Source organism: Copadichromis virginalis, linkage group LG13, assembly GCF_057382275.1.
Source record: "Copadichromis virginalis isolate Kocher_CV1m ecotype Utaka linkage group LG13, C_Virginalis_male_GT1.1, whole genome shotgun sequence".
NCBI classification, from domain to species: domain Eukaryota; kingdom Metazoa; phylum Chordata; class Actinopteri; order Cichliformes; family Cichlidae; genus Copadichromis; species Copadichromis virginalis.
Genome location: NC_140630.1, coordinates 20,379,784 through 20,398,532, shown reverse-complemented (window position 1 = coordinate 20,398,532; position 18,749 = coordinate 20,379,784). Strand labels below are relative to the sequence as shown.

Genomic DNA, 18,749 nt, shown 5'->3' with positions numbered 1-18,749 from the left:
TTTGAACATAATGAATGACATTTTTGAGTCAACCTTATCGTGAAGTTTTACTAACTGAGATTTCAGAAAACAATTTGCTGGTGTAATCTCTTGAACCCATCTTGTGTGTTATCCAAATATCTCTTTTCTATAGTGTTGGGTTTGAAACTGATGTCATATAATTTACACCCCAGACCAGCACAATAACCGAGATATGAAGATTAAAAAAGAATACAAAAATGTAAGAGTCTTGCAGTCCAGTTGTTTCAAAATATTAAGTAAGGTCAACAATGTTGTTTAAATGATGAACGAGATGCTCATGAATGATACAGTCTGCTTTAATAGGGATGCTTAATTAAATTAATTAAATAAAAGGATGGATGTGTTTCAGTTATTTAAGATTCAAGAGATCAACATTAAAAGAAATAACACATTTGCACATACTATATATATCCTTTATTGCATTCATCCATTAGTCATCACTCAGTGCAACTCTACCTACCACAATAGGATCTAACATTACTTCAATATAGTCTTTCAAACAGTGTAACTTTGAAGTAATTTTTCATTACAAAATTTAGGAAAAACGTTTAAGAAGTCAGACATCCTTTACTTGGAAATGTGATCCAGGATTCAAAGATTAAAGAGCAAAGATTTTCTTATCAAAAAAAAAAAAACCAAATGAATGCACTGAGTCATGCATTTCTATGTTTAACACTTACTAAACTTCAATCTCTAAAAAAATTTTTTTTACCACATTTTCACAGTATATGTATATAATGCTTATTTTAATATTCAACCTTTAAAATAAAATAAATGCATTTTATTTATATTGAAGCAAATGTGTTTAATAAAAGTTAGAAAAAGTGAGTTAAAAATTATAAAATTTAATTATATAAGAAAAATTATAACGCAGTCTCACATTGCACAGTGATTAATAAGAAGAAATAAGTGTTATTTTTTTATTGCTTTTATTGGGGCAACTGCTCTTTTAATCTCTCATGCGGGTCTAATCCATACCACAGTACATCCTGTTCCACAGCAGCCCAAGCCATTCGCTCAGTGGTAAATGTGGCAGCCCAGTGGCCTGAAGGAGAAACAACAATTGCACCTCCGGCTCCTTTGACACGGTCTCCCATGTGCTGCAGAGACATCTGCGAAGCCTCTGTTACTGATTTACCTGTAAAGTGGAGAAGAAATAGGAACACAGGCGGCTAATGAAAAATGGAAAATTAACTTCAGCTTGTGTTATTTCACAGCACATTCTCCTTTAATAATTGCTTCTAAGATCTTCTTAATCTGCTCAGAAACACAATTTACTAAATAACTGTGAGAGGCAATATTGCAAAACTGGAATTACTCACATGAGTTGCATGAGTTGCACTGTTCAGGATAATGGACTAAAACATGAAGAACTGATAAATTCCCATAAACAAAGTGTTTGCGTTTGTGATACTTTACCTTGTTCAATTTTTGAAAGAATGAGTCTGGCCAGTGTGACTTTAAGAATAGATTCTCCATGGCCGGTACAGGATACTGCACCACTCAAGTTGTCTGCATATCCTCCACAGCCTTATTTACATGAGACAACGTGAACAACAGAAGCAAACATTAAAACACCTTTTTGCAGATTGCAGTGAATATGCTAAAGTAACCTGTAGTAAAGTGAAGAGTATGATTAAATGAAATGTTTGGACAATGTAAGGTCTTTGGTTTGACTTTATCATTTTACTGTCAGTGTTAAAACAGCAGTTTTAGAAGTCATACCAATGACTGGGGAGTCTCCTACTCTTCCAACCATTTTATTCCTAATCCCTCCCGTTGATGTTGCACATGCGACATTACCAGCAGAGTCGAGAGCTACCGCCCCAACGGTATCATGAGCCCTGGGATGAAGAAATGTTACATTATTCAAAAAAATCAGCTGCAAAAGAAAATGCAAATTAGATCTGAAATGTTTTCAGACATAGCATCACAAGGAGGAAGCTCATTTGATTCATTAAAACACACAGTGCTTAGACAACTGATCAATGTAAGGTTGATGCCAAAACTGGCCCAAATTTCAAAATGTGACCTTTATTTGCCTAATAAATATCAATATCATTTTTAGTTTTTGGAAATTCATAAACCTAGGTCTAGGCTGCTGGGGGTTTCCTATTGGTGTTTCTTCTTCATTCACCTTGTTTACTCTCTGTGTCTTTATGTGCCATTCTGCATTCAATTATTAATAACTAATAATAACCGATGATTAAATGCTCTTTTCTACAATATGTCTTCTGTTCTGTCTCTCTCCCCTCACCCACCGGCTGTCGCAGCAGATGGTTGCCTCTCATGTCTGGTTCTCCAGGAGGTTTCTTCCTTTTAAAAGGGAGTTTTTACTTCCCACTGTCACCAAATGCTTGCTTGGTTTTTTGATTATTTGGGTTTTCTCTACCTTACAATATAAAGCACCTAGAGGCAACTGCAGTTGTGATTTGGCGCTATATAAATCCAATACAACTGAATTGAAATTGATCCCGCAGATGCATACCATTGAGTGTTGAAATCTTCTATTACTCCAGTCATGTAATTCTTGTGCTTCTCCCATTCTCTCCTCTCATACTCAGTCACCAGTGTTTCAGTGGGGACTGTGCTTATACCAATGCTTTCTGCAAACAAGTTTGCACCTTGGCTTGTCAACATTACATGGGATGTCTGAGGAAGAAAATAGGTAAGACAAAGTTGAAACATTAAATAAATCTCACAGCACTGAACATAATGTAGCAAACATAACATTGCTATAAGGTACCACTAGAGACAAAAGCAGCTTCATGTATCAAACTGCGATTCCACAGAAATGCCCTAAAAATGACCTTAAAGTTATAATCATAAAAGCAACAGGCAGGATACTGGCCATGCACACAAGGAATATCTCCCTCTGCCCAGAAAGTTATCCAGATGCCAGCTTGAATTATAGTAAGACACCCTCAATAACCAAGTTTACCAATAAGACTGTGTTTTCTTTGCAAGACCTGAAAAGAACTTAGAAAATTACTTTGGGGGACTTCATAATTTGTTTTCAGAATGGACAATTCAGGGACAAAAGTGTTATTTCCAGAACTATATAATAGGCTTTCTATTACTCTGTCCTGAGCCTGAGGGATTGCCTCTCCACTCTTTGGAGAAATCACCTGTGCCTCTACCATACATCTATATATTCATATGTATACCAGCAGTGAAAACACTGCATTTGCTTTACTGAAGAAATGTCAAAATGGTACTAGAATGTGGTCAATATAAATTATTTAATCCTGTAATGTCCTAAACTAAATGTTTTTATGAGATTTACTGTAAGATGCAAATATTTATTTGCTTTTCATTTACTGTGTCATTAAAAACACATTGCCATGATTTCTTTAGGTTATATGAAAGAGTTACTTTTGTACTTTTATATTTCTTGAGTCTTATGAGGTAGTGCAGACCAAGTGGCAAGGAAGGTGATAAGTAGATAGCATCAGCATACCGGTCAAGTTTCTTTTAAGTGTACTTTATTTCTGGCATCTCCGTTATACCATTTTAAAACTCTGGTAGGTAAAACTCTCACTTGCTTTAAACAGGAATTTAAACACACCTGAACCTCATTAGTCTCTACCATTGCAATATAGACCAAACAATACTATTCCAAACAAAAAAACAGGAATAAGATTATGAATCCGATTGAGAAACTCATTTTTCATTTTACACAGTTAAGTGGTTTGAAAAGTTAAACACTGCATACAATACAAATCAAAAGGTTACTTTAAAGAAAATAAACAATACTATGCAAAATGAAAAACCCTTAATTTGGTTTCACCCAGTGACGTGCTCAATGACATCATGACCCTATATAAACAGGAAGTACTGAGGCGGCCCCTCCCACACACCTGTTTTAGATATAGGACCTGAACCTAAACATGGTAAACAACATAAGCAAACACAATTTACTAGAAATTTACCTGTGAACAGAAGAACATTCAAATGACCTGATGGTTAGTAGTATTTGCTTTAGAAACATTTCCATGGATGTAATAGATGTAACTAATGCTACCACAAACAAACCCAGGATACTATGTAAAGCAAAGTTACACCAGCAATGTCTAAACTAAAGCATTATGTAAAATAAGGGATAAATTATCAATATGGTTAAAGGACAAGTGGTAAATGAGTTCATGGCTAACCACTTTGTCTAACAACAGAATTAGTGTTGCATAAGCTATTATTGAAATTGTGTCACTGTGGTTACCTCAATGTAGCACACTGTTTGAAGTACTCACTTACATTTTTAAATATGAATTATAGAACTCAGTTCTTCTAATTCTTATTTTTTTTATAAAGTTTGCATAATGATTACTTCCTGTTTTTTAGTCATGATCAAAGAAAAATGTGGCTTCTGCTTAAGAGAAATCACCCTGTTATTAGGAAAATCTTGAAAAGTTAATCTCTTTAAACAAAGGATTTGGAAGTGTAGTCTAGAACTGCTTTAACCACACCCATTAAAACAGGACTGACAGAGCTGTCTTTTCTCTCCTGACCCCATCACTCTTTGCTGTTTTTACCAGTTTAAATTTAATTAGATTTTATATCAAGTAAAATTGTTGAAGAAATGAAAGTCAAATTTTGGAGTCTAAAGCCCATTGTAGTTAAGAGCAGAGTGTTGTTAAAATCAGTGACCTGGATATCTCCGTTTGACTGACAAGCCGTCTCAATGTGCCCAATCACTGGAAAGACTTCAGAGTGTCTTAAATAACTGTTGCAGTCTGAAGCCTTCAGACATCTCATGGACAAGGTGATATAACTGATTGCTCCCTCAGGGACTGCTCTCTATACTGAACAACTAAATTCAGAGAGGTGGTTCAGAATGATACAAGAAACCAACAGGCATAGAAACCTGCCTTCAGATCAAAGCTGACATTGTTGGTACTATGAAGACATTCTGCTCTGACAATAGTTTGAATGATAAAAGCTTCAGTTAGTTTGAATCAGATTGCTATTCAAAGCTCATCGGCTCATCAGTCTTAACATCTTCATTGAATTAATTCCTGTCCCTGAGTTTTAAAAGAATATATATTCTATATACATATAATACAAAGGGTATTCTGCACTAAAGTAGTGATACTAAGTTAAAATAATTCCGTTTAGCCAAAGTACTTCTATGAGCAAATCCTGCCTTCAAAAGTTTGGTGACTAAAGTAAAGATGAAGTTTAAAAAGAGCTTTGAAACCTCTACAGCATGGATCAGTGCAACATGCCTGGCTAAAATGTTTCTTCTTCCTGCAGTTGATTGGTTCTTTGGGGACGGGGTAAGACAACCACCATCTTTGTTTCAACCTCACCGATTGTCTTTTCTGTATTCTACATTTTCATATATTTCTTTTTCATGATTATTGAACAGATGGACACAGTTATGTATAAAATTTGTCAAAAGGTTCAGGATCCCCAATGCCTCATACACTTAGGAATGCCAAAATAAGGGACTTAAAGGGATAAAGTGCAGAGTTCAGATGAAGCACGTATGATTGTGCTAATGGTATTTTTGTAAATGCAGTATTACAGTTACAGATGTAATAACATGGGGTAAAGTAATCATTCAGTGATGATTGTAAATGAGAGAAGCTCAACAACGTTATGAACTGGAAGTCAGAGGGTGAACATGCAGTAACGGTTAAAAATATGCAGCAAGTACGGCACAACAAGAGGCGTGTGCAAACGAGAGTGATCTCAGCAGGAGTGTGTGTGGTGGTGTGGGGGGAGTAGAGTTTGTAAGAGTAAGAAAAGTGATGTTTCAGTAATGACAGAAGGTTATTCCTCTGGAGCAGACAGATCATGTTGAAGAAAGGATTATACCTAAGGCACTCACAGGTGGATTATAAAATGAGGAGTATCAAAAGATTAACCAAGCCAAACAACTACATTCTGAAAATTGGATTTATAATAATTCACTGCTCTCTTTGCTGTGGTGAATTAAAGACTTCAGGGGTCTTAGGGGAATTTGGACAAAGTCACTACTTTTTCATCTGATCTACATCATTCATGGCTGGGGAAGGACTTCTGTTGTGGCCAGGCAACAATCCTCTCTTCTTTTTCTCACAAAGTCAGTAATAGATACACAGCCTGAGCTCTAATGACTAGTCTAAGTGATTTATAAAGTGATTTGTGCGAAGCTGCATGCTTTACCCCCGTCCAAAGTAAATATTCAACTTGCAGTTAAAAATTAAATTGTGGATGTTTAATGATTACATATTTTGATGTTTCTAACAAGGTGTTCTAGCACATAAAAGAAAACAGATCCTTGTTACCTATTTTCCTGGAAAAAAATGTAGCAATTTGCCAAGTGCACAGATCCTTATGGGAAGAGATGCTATTAACAAGTATAATTGATGAATAGGGTTACTTAAGTGCATTATTAGAAAAAAAAAAAAAAAGGTAGGCAGTTAGAGCTGGCCGTTTCTCCTGGCCACGTTTCTGGCAATTCCTTTTAAAGCAAATGGAGAACTGTACCACACCACCTGTTCACAAGTAGCTGGGATCTAACACATTATAGTATTGATAAAAAAAATCAAAATCTTTAATCAGATTAGTACACCAGTAATCAAATATATTTTTAAAAAGATAGAAACTAAGAAATTTAGACCTTCTCCATCACTGCCCGTGCCAGTGAAACAGGGTTGGCAATGTTCTTTACTGAGGACACCGCACCAGTGGCAAGTGTCCTTCCATCCATGATAATGGCATCCAGCTCCACTTCTCCATCTTTATTTAGTACTGCTCCGTGCCCTACAGAGAAAAACAAGTTAGAGATGAGATAAAAACTATGTTTCCATGTGTTCACTTAAATTATGCCAGCTCCACCCTTACAAATATGCAGGGTAATGGCAAAGCAGTACAGACACTGCAGCACCATACTACTGACTGATGTCTAGTTTGTCTGACTTTCAATGGCACAAATGATTGTAAAAGTTCTTGGGATATTCATACTTTCTATCATACCCGTATCATTATGTTGACTTCCAACTCCATATTTTTACTCATAGATTTTTTTTTTTAATTGATTCAGTGTGCAACTGACTCTGGGCTGTGTAGTAAAAGACGGCACTTTATATGTTTGACAACTTGTCAGGGTAAAGAAAGCAACAGACGATGTTAATAGACAGATATTAAGGTTTAGCCAGAGATCATCATGTCCTGGTGGATATTCTCATCATGACCAGTAGATGGAGACATTGTTCTGCAGTTGAAGCCAGCTTAAACAATAAAGGAAAATGGGCATTCTCATTTGGCTGCTCTATGGACATGTAAAAGGAACTGGGGTTTTAGGCTTTACTTATTTATTTGAGTAAAGGTGAGGGTGCTACAAATGCCGTATACAAAGATGAAGCCCCCATTTAATAACTTGCATATTTTCAAATGGAACTACTTGGCATAAATGTGTCCCAATCTAATAAAAACTGTCTGTACCTGCGTCAAACACAGTGTTATCTTCCAAAGCCCTCACAGCCACTTCAACAGCATCCACTGCACTTCCTCCTCGTTTCAGCACTGAAAATCCTTCGCGTGCTGCAGTTTTTACTCCATCAACAGAGGCCTTGGCCAGTTCATCCGGTATGGCCCATGCCCCACCATGCACAACCAAGACTGCTGACATCTTTGCTTTCCTGCATGGAATAGACAAAGTAGTTTATTAACAGGTTTCAGCCCAGAGAATAATTCACTTTTTCTTTGAACATTAGGAAAAGCACCAAGTGATCATTGGTATCTTCTTTTTGCCTTGATCCAGACATACTTCTCAAACTTTTACATACAAAGAAATGTTTTTCGTTTAATAAACGGAAACTGCTAAACTAATTATTTGCTCTGCACTCCACTGGTAATGTATTTGCACCACATGAATTTGCACCTTGGAACAACTGATACAACTTCTATCGAAGATCATATCATCAAGACTGAACTTTGAGATGTGGTCATTGTAGCCCGTGTTGCCAGTTTTTGGCTATTGCCTGGCTATTAGAAGACCAATTCAATTAGAACAGCTGTTAATAATAAGTTATCTTAAATGTATTATGGCTTTAGCAGCTTTGAATTACGAGCTACAATCAAGTACTAAACTATAATAATTGATCTTCTCATAATTTATTATGGTTCAATTTTTATGTGCACATAAACATTTTTCTCCTATTACCTGGATGCACTTGAACTGTGTTTAATGTATTGTAATCTACTCACAGTCGCTGACGTGATATTGATAGTTATTCATTTCATTCGGACCAACCACAATATTGAGACATTGCATTTTGTCCTACCTTTTCCGAGCCTCAGAATTTCCGGAAGGATAAACACTTCGCCATAGACACGTGACTTCAAGAGACTACCATTCGCGGTTTAACCAGCGCGTGCTGCACACTGACGTCAAGTTTGACACTATGGCCACAACCGAGGAAAGACTTCCTACAAGTTTTCAAAATTAAATCCTCACGCCACTAAGCAAACTAAGAAGCACAATGTTAAAGGCTCATCTTGTATGGCGTTATTTTTGTGCCACTATTCTGAGCGCACGTAAAGTGGCACAAAAATAACGCCATATACGGACAGCTATGCTCCTTTTCGCTGATTCTGGACATTGTTTTCACTTCATCACTTAAATCACTTTAAGCATATTTGCACTGCACAAGACATAATGTGGATTGCACAACACTGGTCACTATATTCTTCATTTCCAGTTAATACTTGTACAGCTGCTGTTATTGTGTATATATTTATTTATTTATATTTCTTCATACATTCTTATATAGTTCTATACTGTGTATTGTGTATTTTGTTGTACAGTTATTTTATTTTCAACTTTAATTTATATATTTTATCTTATTCTTTCCCAGTTAAATTTACCCTTCATTCTAATTTGTATTGTACAGTTATTTCATTTTTAACCTTAATTTATATTTTATTCCTTCCTAGTTAAATTTACCCTTTTAAATTTTTCATATTTATTTCCTATCTTATTCATAGCCTTTTCCTTTTTTTTTTTCTTTAGGTCACGAGCAGTTGTCTAAGCATTTCACTGCATAACGTACTGTGTATGACTGTGTACGTGACAAATAAAATTTGAATTTGAATTTGAATTTTGAAGTACTTGGGTATTGTAATGTAGTTTTATTGTGAAAACGTCTGAATTTTTGGAGTCGTGTTCTTGGCTCGATAAAGGCGGAGCTAAAAAAGGGCAAAAAGAGGACAGAGTTTAACAAATGGTCAAGCAGTTGGACTATATAACGTGGACACATGGGCTAGTTTTCACCAGCTGCAGGTTATATCATAGGCTATTGAATTCTTAAACGTATATATTATGTAGGGTGCATGCTTTAAAGTTCCTTAAAACATTTTTTAAAATGTAAGTACCCAGAAAAGGATCTGCAAACGACACAACTGCTGAAAAGAAAGCAGAAAAATTAGAATAAAGTTACTCTTATATTACTCATTTTTACAGAGAATCAGCAACAAACTTTAAAATACAAACTTTTATAAAAGGAAAATATAGCTCCGTGAAAATGTGAAAACAGATTAAAGCGAACAAAAGGAGATAAACAACTTCTTCTAAACTAATTTGATGTTACCCAGAGGTGTTCTGGTGTTAAATGCCTTACATTAAAGCGTTGCCATAATGTAAATTTTTAACGATAGTGTTACCAGTCCGTCAGTAAAATGTATAACGTTGCACTTTGACCAGTAGAGGGCTGCAAGAGTCCATCAAATGCATAGACCGCATATAAAGAAACATACATACTAGTTATGACCAAACCAAGAGGAAACGTTGATATTAAAATTGTAGTGTCAGTTATACTTTGATAAAAGTATTTTCTTAAAGAAGTTAAAAGAAGTTTAAATTTTACTCACACACAGAAAGCTAAACTTTCTAATTTTAAGTTCTGACCCTAGTAGTTCTGTTGATAGACTGTAAATAAAAGATGGATGTTGCCACCGTGACATCATAAACAGTATAAAACATGGACATGATTTAAGGGTCATAAATATGAACCCACTGGAGAAGTGTCTTGAACCTGCAATCTATCCGTAGGCCACCAGATGGTGATAGCTGTTGTTTGCAAAAAAGACTTTGGGTCATGTTGAGGTTTCTCATGTAAAGTCACGTGCACATTGCTCAATAATTGTTTGCCATATTGGGCATGATATAACCACCGGTTGGTAGAAAAAGGTGCAACTTTTACTTTGTAGCAAATGATCTACATTTCTGATTCGCTTCACACTTTTCACTGTTTCACTACAGCCTGGAGAGCAGCTGGGAAGTGTTCATAGAGAAAACCATCTCTTTCATTATTTTTAAAAATAAAAAGTTGAAGTGAGAAGAAATATAACAGTTTTTTTATGCAGTAAAATTTGGAATGTTAAGATTGGAGTTTTTGGAAATTGATTTGCTTTTGCCTCTCCACTAGTTTCAGTCTTGTGTTGTCTTAATTTTGGATTATTTTCCATCTCGTTGAGATGATGAAAGCAGACATTTTTCTATAAAAATATTTAGAAATGTATTAAAAACTATAGTTTTAATAAGCTGTCTATGTTTTTTTTTTTGCTATTGTTTTCATCTGTTGGTGTGTGTGGTGTGTGTCTATTCCGATGTGCGTGCATTAGTTTATATCTACAAACATACTATAGACTTACAAGACTCAAACACATTAACCGTCATAACCCTCATTACCATTAATAGTCACAGCAACAGCAGCATGATTTGCATTAACGCTGTCATAAATCATTTTATTGAATGGAATTAAATCAGTGAAGGTCCAGCGAGCATGAAATGCAAAGACAGTACTGGCCAACGTGGGCATAGCTGCTTGTTTTAGGCTTTCAAAAAGAAAAATAAAGCTGTGTCTGATTTCATAGAGAGAACTTAATGAAAAATAAATGGAAAGAGGATGTAAGTGTGAAGTTTTAATCAATACTAACTCCTTTAAGGCTTGTTTGGCATTGCAGAAATAAGCAGATTAATGAAATAGTTCTGTCAGACAAACCCGCTTGGGTATTCTGGCCTCTAAAACAGTCTTTTAAATCACCTTAAAAAGCCATAAAAAAAGTCATACTCTGTAATCTTCAATGCCAATACACAATTTAAATGAAAGAAACCATTGGCTCAGTTTTATGGGTATTTCCAGCCATTAATGTACCACAGAGCACCCCAAAACAACAGCACTAGATTTCCGAGACAAATGTTCTGGTTTCTCAGAAAATATTAAATTCTACCAAAACTGAGAAGAATCCTAAATACTATGAACATAACTGACTCATATTCACAAAGCATTGCTGTTTGCAGCCGCGAGGAGCCTTTATGATTCTGATCAGTGCGGGGAGAAACAACTCTAAAGGTCAAGTGGAGCCAGAATTGGTCGTTCACCAGCCTCATCTGCTCAAATCTAATTTGTGAGTTAGTAAAGCAGCCTGCATGCTGTGCCGAAGATGACTTTTGGATTCAAGTCAATATCATGGCTTGGGGACAAGAGAGCCATTTGAAGAGACATAAACATTCATGCTTACAGTGCAGACACCACTAACGCTGGCTCTTGATGAGTAAGTGAAGAATTCACTTTATTATTAAATATCTATTTATATTAAAGCTTCTTTAAGCCAAGTCTGCCACTAACTATGCAAGCAGCTAAAGCTCTACTAGAGTTGACCTTCTTCAGCCATAAGAGGGGATCCACCTCAAAGGATGTAAGGAAAAGATCTGACCAGCATTGCAAATTATGCATCTCTGGGGGGTTTTGTTGTTGTTGTTGTTTTTGCTGACATAAGTTCATTAAGTAACATGGAAAAACTAATGAATGGATTATTTAGCATGCATACCTTGAAATATATGTTTTCACTCTGTGACAATACAGCCAGACTTCCTTCACAGCATCAATGTAAAACTTATTTTGTATCATTTACCAGGTATCAAGGTTTAAATGTGCAAGTTTAATTGCACATTTAAACCTTGAGACATTTTGATATAAGAAAAACAATGTTCAGTTTCAAAAGTACATCTTGGTTTTTCTACATGGTAAAGAAATGCTGCTGGGAAATCTGTCAGTATGACTTAAAGATGTAAACAGAAAAAAATTAATCCATGTGCACAATGGATAATGTGGAATGGATACACAATAAATCAAACCCCCCTCCCCTCCGTGAAATTTCTGTGGTAGACAGTACAAAACACAAAAATAGCATCAATAGCCATGTGTCTATGCCTTTGTCGACAGTTTCCAAAGCTGTACAGTGGGACAGGATTAGAGTCTTTGCCAGACTGATTTGGGTCCCTAAGCCTTATGTTTGACACCCCTGCTTTAGCATGTGGAATAGAGTTAATGAAGTTGATCATGTGATGTGGAGTCTGAAGAACAGTATGCTGTAAGCTAGTTTTTGGTTATCTAAGACAAATTCAATATGTACAAACAAATCAGACAGCAGCCAGTGTTTAGCACCATGAATAGTTGTGTTGTCCCTCATAGGTGAATGCCTGCGGGCTACTTTGTACTGACTTTGTAGTTACTTTGAAACTCACGAGCTGCATAAAAAAAACCCCATTTAATTAAGCGACATTTATATGGTACAGTCTGTTAGCGCAACAAAACTTTACTAGCATGCTTTATTTGTTCTCCGCGGAGTACTATATCCAATATTATTAAAGTTTCCAGCTTCAGAGACCGTTGTCAACAGCAACCAAATGCAACCCCATCCTTTTTAAAGCAATTCCCTTAAAGAACACTGAGCATTTCCTTTACGCTCAGTGGGGACCTTTCTTGGTGTTTCAGCAGCGCCAGTCCCAGAATATGGCCAATAATGTTGCTGAGGGGCGGGGAGCAGCGCGGTCTGCAGACCCACTGAGTCTGGCGGGGTGCCGAGGAGAGGCAGCAGGCAGCGGTAGCAGAGATGGGCTCACACCTTTGAATCACAAATCAGCACCCCCACCCCTACCCCAGTCAAGCATCTCGGGAGACACTGGAAGACCAATTTTTGGAGGGGGTTTTGCTGGTGTTCCTCATTAAGACCGGTAGACTACAGCTACCAAGAAGCAGGAGCGGCAAGGGTTATAGTTGCATTGTGACGTTCAGCACTCCTGCCGTCTCACCTGCACTGCCGGTGAAGAGGTCCGCTGTGATAAAGATGCATCCAGATAAGTACCTACCTGAGCTGGTGTCCGAGAAAAACAACCTGGACCCCTCCTTTGTGCATGCGGTGCGCCTGCTTGCAGAAGGTAAGTGAAGTATATATGTGTGTGTATATAGAATATATATCTTTTTTCAAGTCTAATGCACTCTGAATGTTGGACTTGGCGACAGTCACGATGTTCATTCTAACGTGAAAGCACAATTGCATTGAATTTTGGGGCAGTACAGTGAGCTGATGTGAGCTTGTTTTTAACACACTTTGAGTGCTTGCGTGGCGACAGTTGAATTCTCTGTGCTGTGCGTTTAATGTAGACACTGCTCTTCGGCTCCAGTGAGGAACTTTTGTTGGGTTTTTCCCAAAACTTCAAGTGAACAAATGCTGTGAGCAGAGACAATAAAGTATGTGTACAGTCAGAGGGGGTTATTGTAACCCCACTGTCCGCCAAGATCAATGCGCTGGCTCACATAAAATAAAGCCAATGTCTTCCTTGAGGATTTCTCATTGACTTCAGGGCAAGAATAATCAAAAAGGTGCCACATTCGTCAGTCCAACAATCATAGTACTGTATTAAGGTAAACGTGCTCTTAATCCTGTTATACTGTGTGCTGCCAGCCAGTATTTTTTCTGTTAAATATGTGAATTGTGTGGTCATTTATCAAGCCAAATATCACCTCTCTAATATTTTAATTATTCCACGTGAGCTAAACCTTGGAGGCTAAAATCAAAGTGTTTGTAATTATTGCATCATGAGTCATAGATTTCTGACTGAACGAAAATTGATAGATGCACACCTCCTCTTACAGGATAAATGCCATCAAGGTAATGGAGAACAGAAAATGTCAGTGAAACATGCTGTAAAGCCTTTCCTCCAGAATAATGTTACTGTATGTCAACAGAGTGCCGCAATCAGCCTGCAGCATTTAAAGTACTTTGTAGCCTTCATCTTATTCACATGCTGAGAATGTGTCACTTCTGATAGGAAGTGTGTCACCTCAAAGCAAACACAAAAACTCAGCTCAGCTCATTCAGCCCAGAGATGCAACTTTTGCATTTTCTCGTAGACTGCGTGGTCTCTCTTCCTGTAATTGCACAAGTCTGGTTGATGTGCAGTGCTATAAAAGCTTGGATAAAGGTTTGAGTGACGTGCTACTGGAGTGAAAGGCTGAATGATTATCATAAATGTGAATGGATTAACCTGTGTGGACTTACCAGGAACGTATTCCTGTACAAAACAATATATCAGCCATAAAATGACAAAATTAAACATAAAATGCTGTCATATGTTACATGACTGTAAAACACTCAGTGAAATGCTTTCTACTGGTTTTCCTGTGTGCTAAAAATGTTGGTGATTCTGAAGGCAGTTGATTTAACTAATTTATTAGATCATGCGTGTATGCTAATTTTGGGTTCTGACATGTTTGTTTAAAAATGTAAAGTCACACTTTGTGTTAATTAGCTGCTGGACGGGGTGTGTGCGCGATCTGCTGTTCGACCCCTTGAGCTTTCCTGTTGAAATGTGTTGATGAGACACCTGACACTCCCATTCTTGTCGCTAACTGGGATCCAGATGGGATCATCTGTCACACAGTACACTTTGCCATATGTACTCAAGCCTAACTCACACAGTCAGGATGCAATCAAAGAATGCCATCCACCACTATGAACTGCAATTAGCATGTTACACGAGGATACCTATGTTTTTGTTTTTTTTTACTGACTTTTTTCTCAGAGCAGTTTCAACAGTTCACAACAAATACACACACTACAATGCCCCATAATTAACAATACAGTACAGTCTTCAATATTAGAGTACAATACTGTAAAAAAAAAAATAAAAGTATATAATACATTGCAATGCATTTGTCTGAGAAGAATGCTGTTGGCAAAGTCAGTAAACAGAAACCTCTCTGTATTCATCAAACACAAAAGTGGCCAATCAGTATAATAAACTGTCAGTTCAGTCAGTCTTGCAATGTCCAAAACAATCAGCCGTGGGCAGCATGTGAAAAAATGTTCAGCACAGACTTGTTATCTTGTGTTGTCAGTCTATGGGTATCAGTGGACAGCAAGATAAACTGCGTTTACAGATTTACAGATTTGCAGCTATTTATCACTGAATATCAAAGCATGTAATCCTGTGTTATTAACATCATGCACAATCGACAGCATAACATGGATTAACCATGGTCACAGTTAGCATCTCCATATTTATGAAACGAATTATTTACTGTTTGTGTTTATGTTATGTTGCTTCTAAAACCGTTTGTCTCTCTTTGAGCTGATTTAAAACTCTTTGGAACAAAGCTCCAGTCCGCGGCTGTAAACTACGGGTGGGTGGGGATAATTCTCTTGTCGAGCTGAAATTAAGCTTCCTCTTATGAAGCAGCAAGGGTTGTTAGACAGAATGTATGAATATATTGGTATATTATACAATCAAAACTGTATGTAGAGTATTTTGAAACTGCTACAACTTTGCTCCACAATCTCAAATGAAGATTTTTTTTCTTGGACATTGCTGCATGAGGCTAATGATTCCTCAGACTGACAGATAAGAGTCACTTCTTTCAAGTTTTGCACTTTAAGTTTCCTCAGCCTAAAGAACTGTGTAGTTAGTCTGAACGTGGGCTCATGTCAGTGTAAAGAAAGGCAAGCCTTTAATAGATCCCAGTGGTTTTCTTTGTAAGGCTTGCCTACATACCATGCAGCCTCGTCTTGCCATGAAAACCGGTGGGATTTCTAATAAGGCAGCAAGCAAAGCAGACAGGGAGACAGACAAGAAAACTGTCTGTTAAGAAAAAAAACTAAATGTGTGCACTACTCTGTCATTCCATTTCTGAAAGAGGCATTTCTCCATGTCAAGATAATTTACATTTTCACTAAGCATTGTAAAAGGGTATATATTATCTCAAATACAAGTGCTGCTAGCGAGAGTGACAATGCAAATAAAATCTGCATGAAATTTGAAGGATGTAGACTTCTCTGAATCAAATCGGAATATAGATATGGAGGAGGCCCAACACCATGCCAAGTGCAATTTTAGACATTAGCATAGTTTGGGCTCAAAATACACTTTAATCTGCATCTTGAAGAACTTTTCTTCTCAGTCTGTTCATTTTCTCCTTACATTTAGTTACTGCTATTAGTATATGAGCACTCAAGGTTTCCACTGATTCCTCTCCTGCACTTTCTGGACTTGTGTTTAAGTTTGATTATCAAGATAATGCTTCAAAAGTCTTCTTCAATACATGAGCTTTCTTTTTGCATAGTTAAGAATACACTTAGAGTACATATTGCAGTGGTATAAGCACTCTTCAGAACGCACACAGACGCTTATAAATTTCTCGTTTCAATGAGTATGCTTTTTATAAAACTGTGATTAAATAGTATTAAGCAATAAAAAAATCAGCAGGAAATACAAAACTTTATTAATTCTTTTGGTGGAAAAAACAACCTGTGGTGATTGTACACAACCACAAACACACAGTTAAATTAATAATGTGGTAATATTCTTCCACTCTCCACACACGCATAAATCAAACAGAGTTATGGTTTCAGTCTCCCACAACATTCCCACATTTAAGTAAATTTGCAGTCTCTAGAGCTACATGACAACCACTTAGTTTCTTTGGTTTAATTAAGTTGCTGAATTTGTTTACAAGGTGGTAGTGAGACCTATGCTGTGATTTATGGTTCATAGACGGTGGGACTAAGAGAAAGACGGGAGGTGGAGCTGGAGATGGTACATGCTGAGATTTTGACTGCGAGAGTCCAGGACGGGCAGGATTAGAAATGAGTACATCAGAGGGACAGCTCAGGTTGAGCGTTTGGGGAAAAAAAGCATGAGAAGCAACAGTGAGATGGTTTGGACATGTGCGGAGGAGGGATAGAGGACATATGAGAAACGAGGGAAAAAATTATCCTTCAGTTTAACTTTTTTTGTGTTTCCTGCCTCTTTGGAGCTAAAAGGACCACTCAAAAACATGGGATATCATTGCAAAGGCCAGGATGTCCTCGATTGGGGACATCAGAACTTAGTAGGGTAGCTCAAATATGTCAAAAGATATAGACCAATGTACATTACAGAAGACATAAATGAGTGGACTGTGTCTCAGGAGGTTACTGGACCGTTGATGTTGAATATGGAACTGCCAGGCAGAAGAAGAGGAAGACCATAGAGGAGGTTCATGGATCTAATGAATGCAGAAGGTTGGTGTGACAGAAGAGGATGCAGGGGATAGTGTGATCTGCTGTGGCAGCAAAGGGAATAGCCGAAAGAGGAAGGAGATTAATTTGTTCCGATGCACTTTATGGCACTACACTATTCTAAATGATGGTGCATACTTTGGGTTTGCATTGTTTTGTCACTGATTTATAGAAGCTGCATTAATTACTTATTAATTACTATTGCCTTTGTGATTTACCTGCCTGCTTCCGCAGTCCTTCCTGGTTTGAGCTAAGGAAGAGGTTGAGGGTGTTGCTGGCCAACCAAATGGACTGAACCAACCAACCAATTTAGTTATTGTCTCGTTGCTTTCTCCCTTTGCATTTTAATGGTTTAGTCCACTAATGTATATCTTGAGTTGTTTGTTAAGATAAGGTTTTGTTAAGTTAAGCAGTGTTATGGAGTAAAGTTCTGCTTAGTTTACCTCTATTATGGGTCTATTTCAGTTTTTATTTATTTCTGTGATTACTTTTTCTTTGGATTAGAATAAAACCCACTCTTTAAAAATTACACCTGTGCCTGTATATCCTTTATTTGCTTTGTACCTTACACACCGATTTGTAAGGCATCAGTTCTGTTTGGTACACAGATGGCTTTTAGAATGTTCAAGACACTTTTGAAAACTTACCACAGTTTTTCTGCACATTTAGTCAATCTCAGCATCTCCTTGGGGAATACCACATCATGCTGTTCTTCCTGTTCCTCTTGTTGCTGAAGATAGTGTTTTTATGATTCAGGCGGGATGTTTGAGCTCATTGTCATGCTGCAGAATTTGGGACCAGTCGGAGTTCCTCCTTACAGAGAATGGATGAGAAGAAGCTAAACATCCGAGGTGCCTTAAACTTTTCACTGTATACCTCACATTCTGATGTTTGCCACAGAGAGCCATTATATCTGTGAACACTAAGAATTGATTTTCACTTATCTTTCTCTCTCGTTTATAAATGGTTGCTTACATTTTCATCACATCCATTACAGCGTGCTCAGTATCCAGCAGTGACCCACCTCGCTGTGACACATAAGCAGCACCCCATGTGTTATGACCTATCAAAAGGACACAAAAATTACATTTCAGGGGCGGGTGAGACATTGAAATTACATTTTTCAGTATTTAGCCGACACCCTTATCAAGAGTGACTTACAATGAGTGCATGGGTCGAATAAGATTAAATTCCAAGGTCACTAGCATCTTGAGCAACAGAAATGAGCCAAAGCCGCAGCACTCAGACAATAGATATTAGATAACAGATTATATTACTGTGTGTCTTGAATGTTCACATATCACAGGGAACTTACAAATAAGGCAGTAGGAGACAGAGAAAAATGTAACCCCAAAAAAAGTCAGAGTGCCCACCCCTGCAAATGTGCAACAGTACCA

At 37.2% G+C, this 18,749-nt stretch overlaps 2 protein-coding genes across 4 annotated transcripts in view; one reads left to right on the top strand and one right to left on the bottom strand.

Moving 5' to 3' along the window:
* Window positions 1–420: 420 nt before the first annotated feature.
* On the bottom strand, window positions 421–8,383 carry LOC146695626 (isoaspartyl peptidase/L-asparaginase). 2 transcript variants are annotated; one of them, XM_085477935.1, is made up of 7 exons: window positions 8,295–8,383; window positions 7,453–7,649; window positions 6,629–6,771; window positions 2,510–2,673; window positions 1,747–1,865; window positions 1,441–1,551; window positions 421–1,159 (listed from the first exon to the last, which is right to left on the bottom strand). In XM_085477935.1, exons 2-7 carry the CDS (start codon window positions 7,637–7,639, stop codon window positions 951–953), a joined length of 933 nt encoding a protein of 310 aa, XP_085334061.1. In that variant the 5' UTR covers window positions 7,640–7,649; window positions 8,295–8,383; the 3' UTR covers window positions 421–950. The 2 variants fall into 2 exon arrangements, with proteins under 2 accessions (XP_085334061.1, XP_085334062.1); XM_085477936.1 differs by lacking the exon at window positions 8,295–8,383 and adding an exon at window positions 8,218–8,283.
* A 4,541-nt stretch (window positions 8,384–12,924) lies between these two features.
* The window catches only part of khdrbs2 (KH domain containing, RNA binding, signal transduction associated 2), an 86,414-nt gene continuing 80,589 nt past the window's right edge, over window positions 12,925–18,749 (top strand). The window contains exon 1 of one of the 2 annotated variants that reach the window (XM_085477934.1): window positions 12,925–13,231. In XM_085477934.1, coding sequence (XP_085334060.1) covers window positions 13,141–13,231 — 91 coding nt within the window. In that variant the 5' untranslated portion in view covers window positions 12,925–13,140. The remainder of the gene's footprint in view (window positions 13,232–18,749) is intronic. The other variant, XM_085477933.1, reaches the window with a different exon arrangement.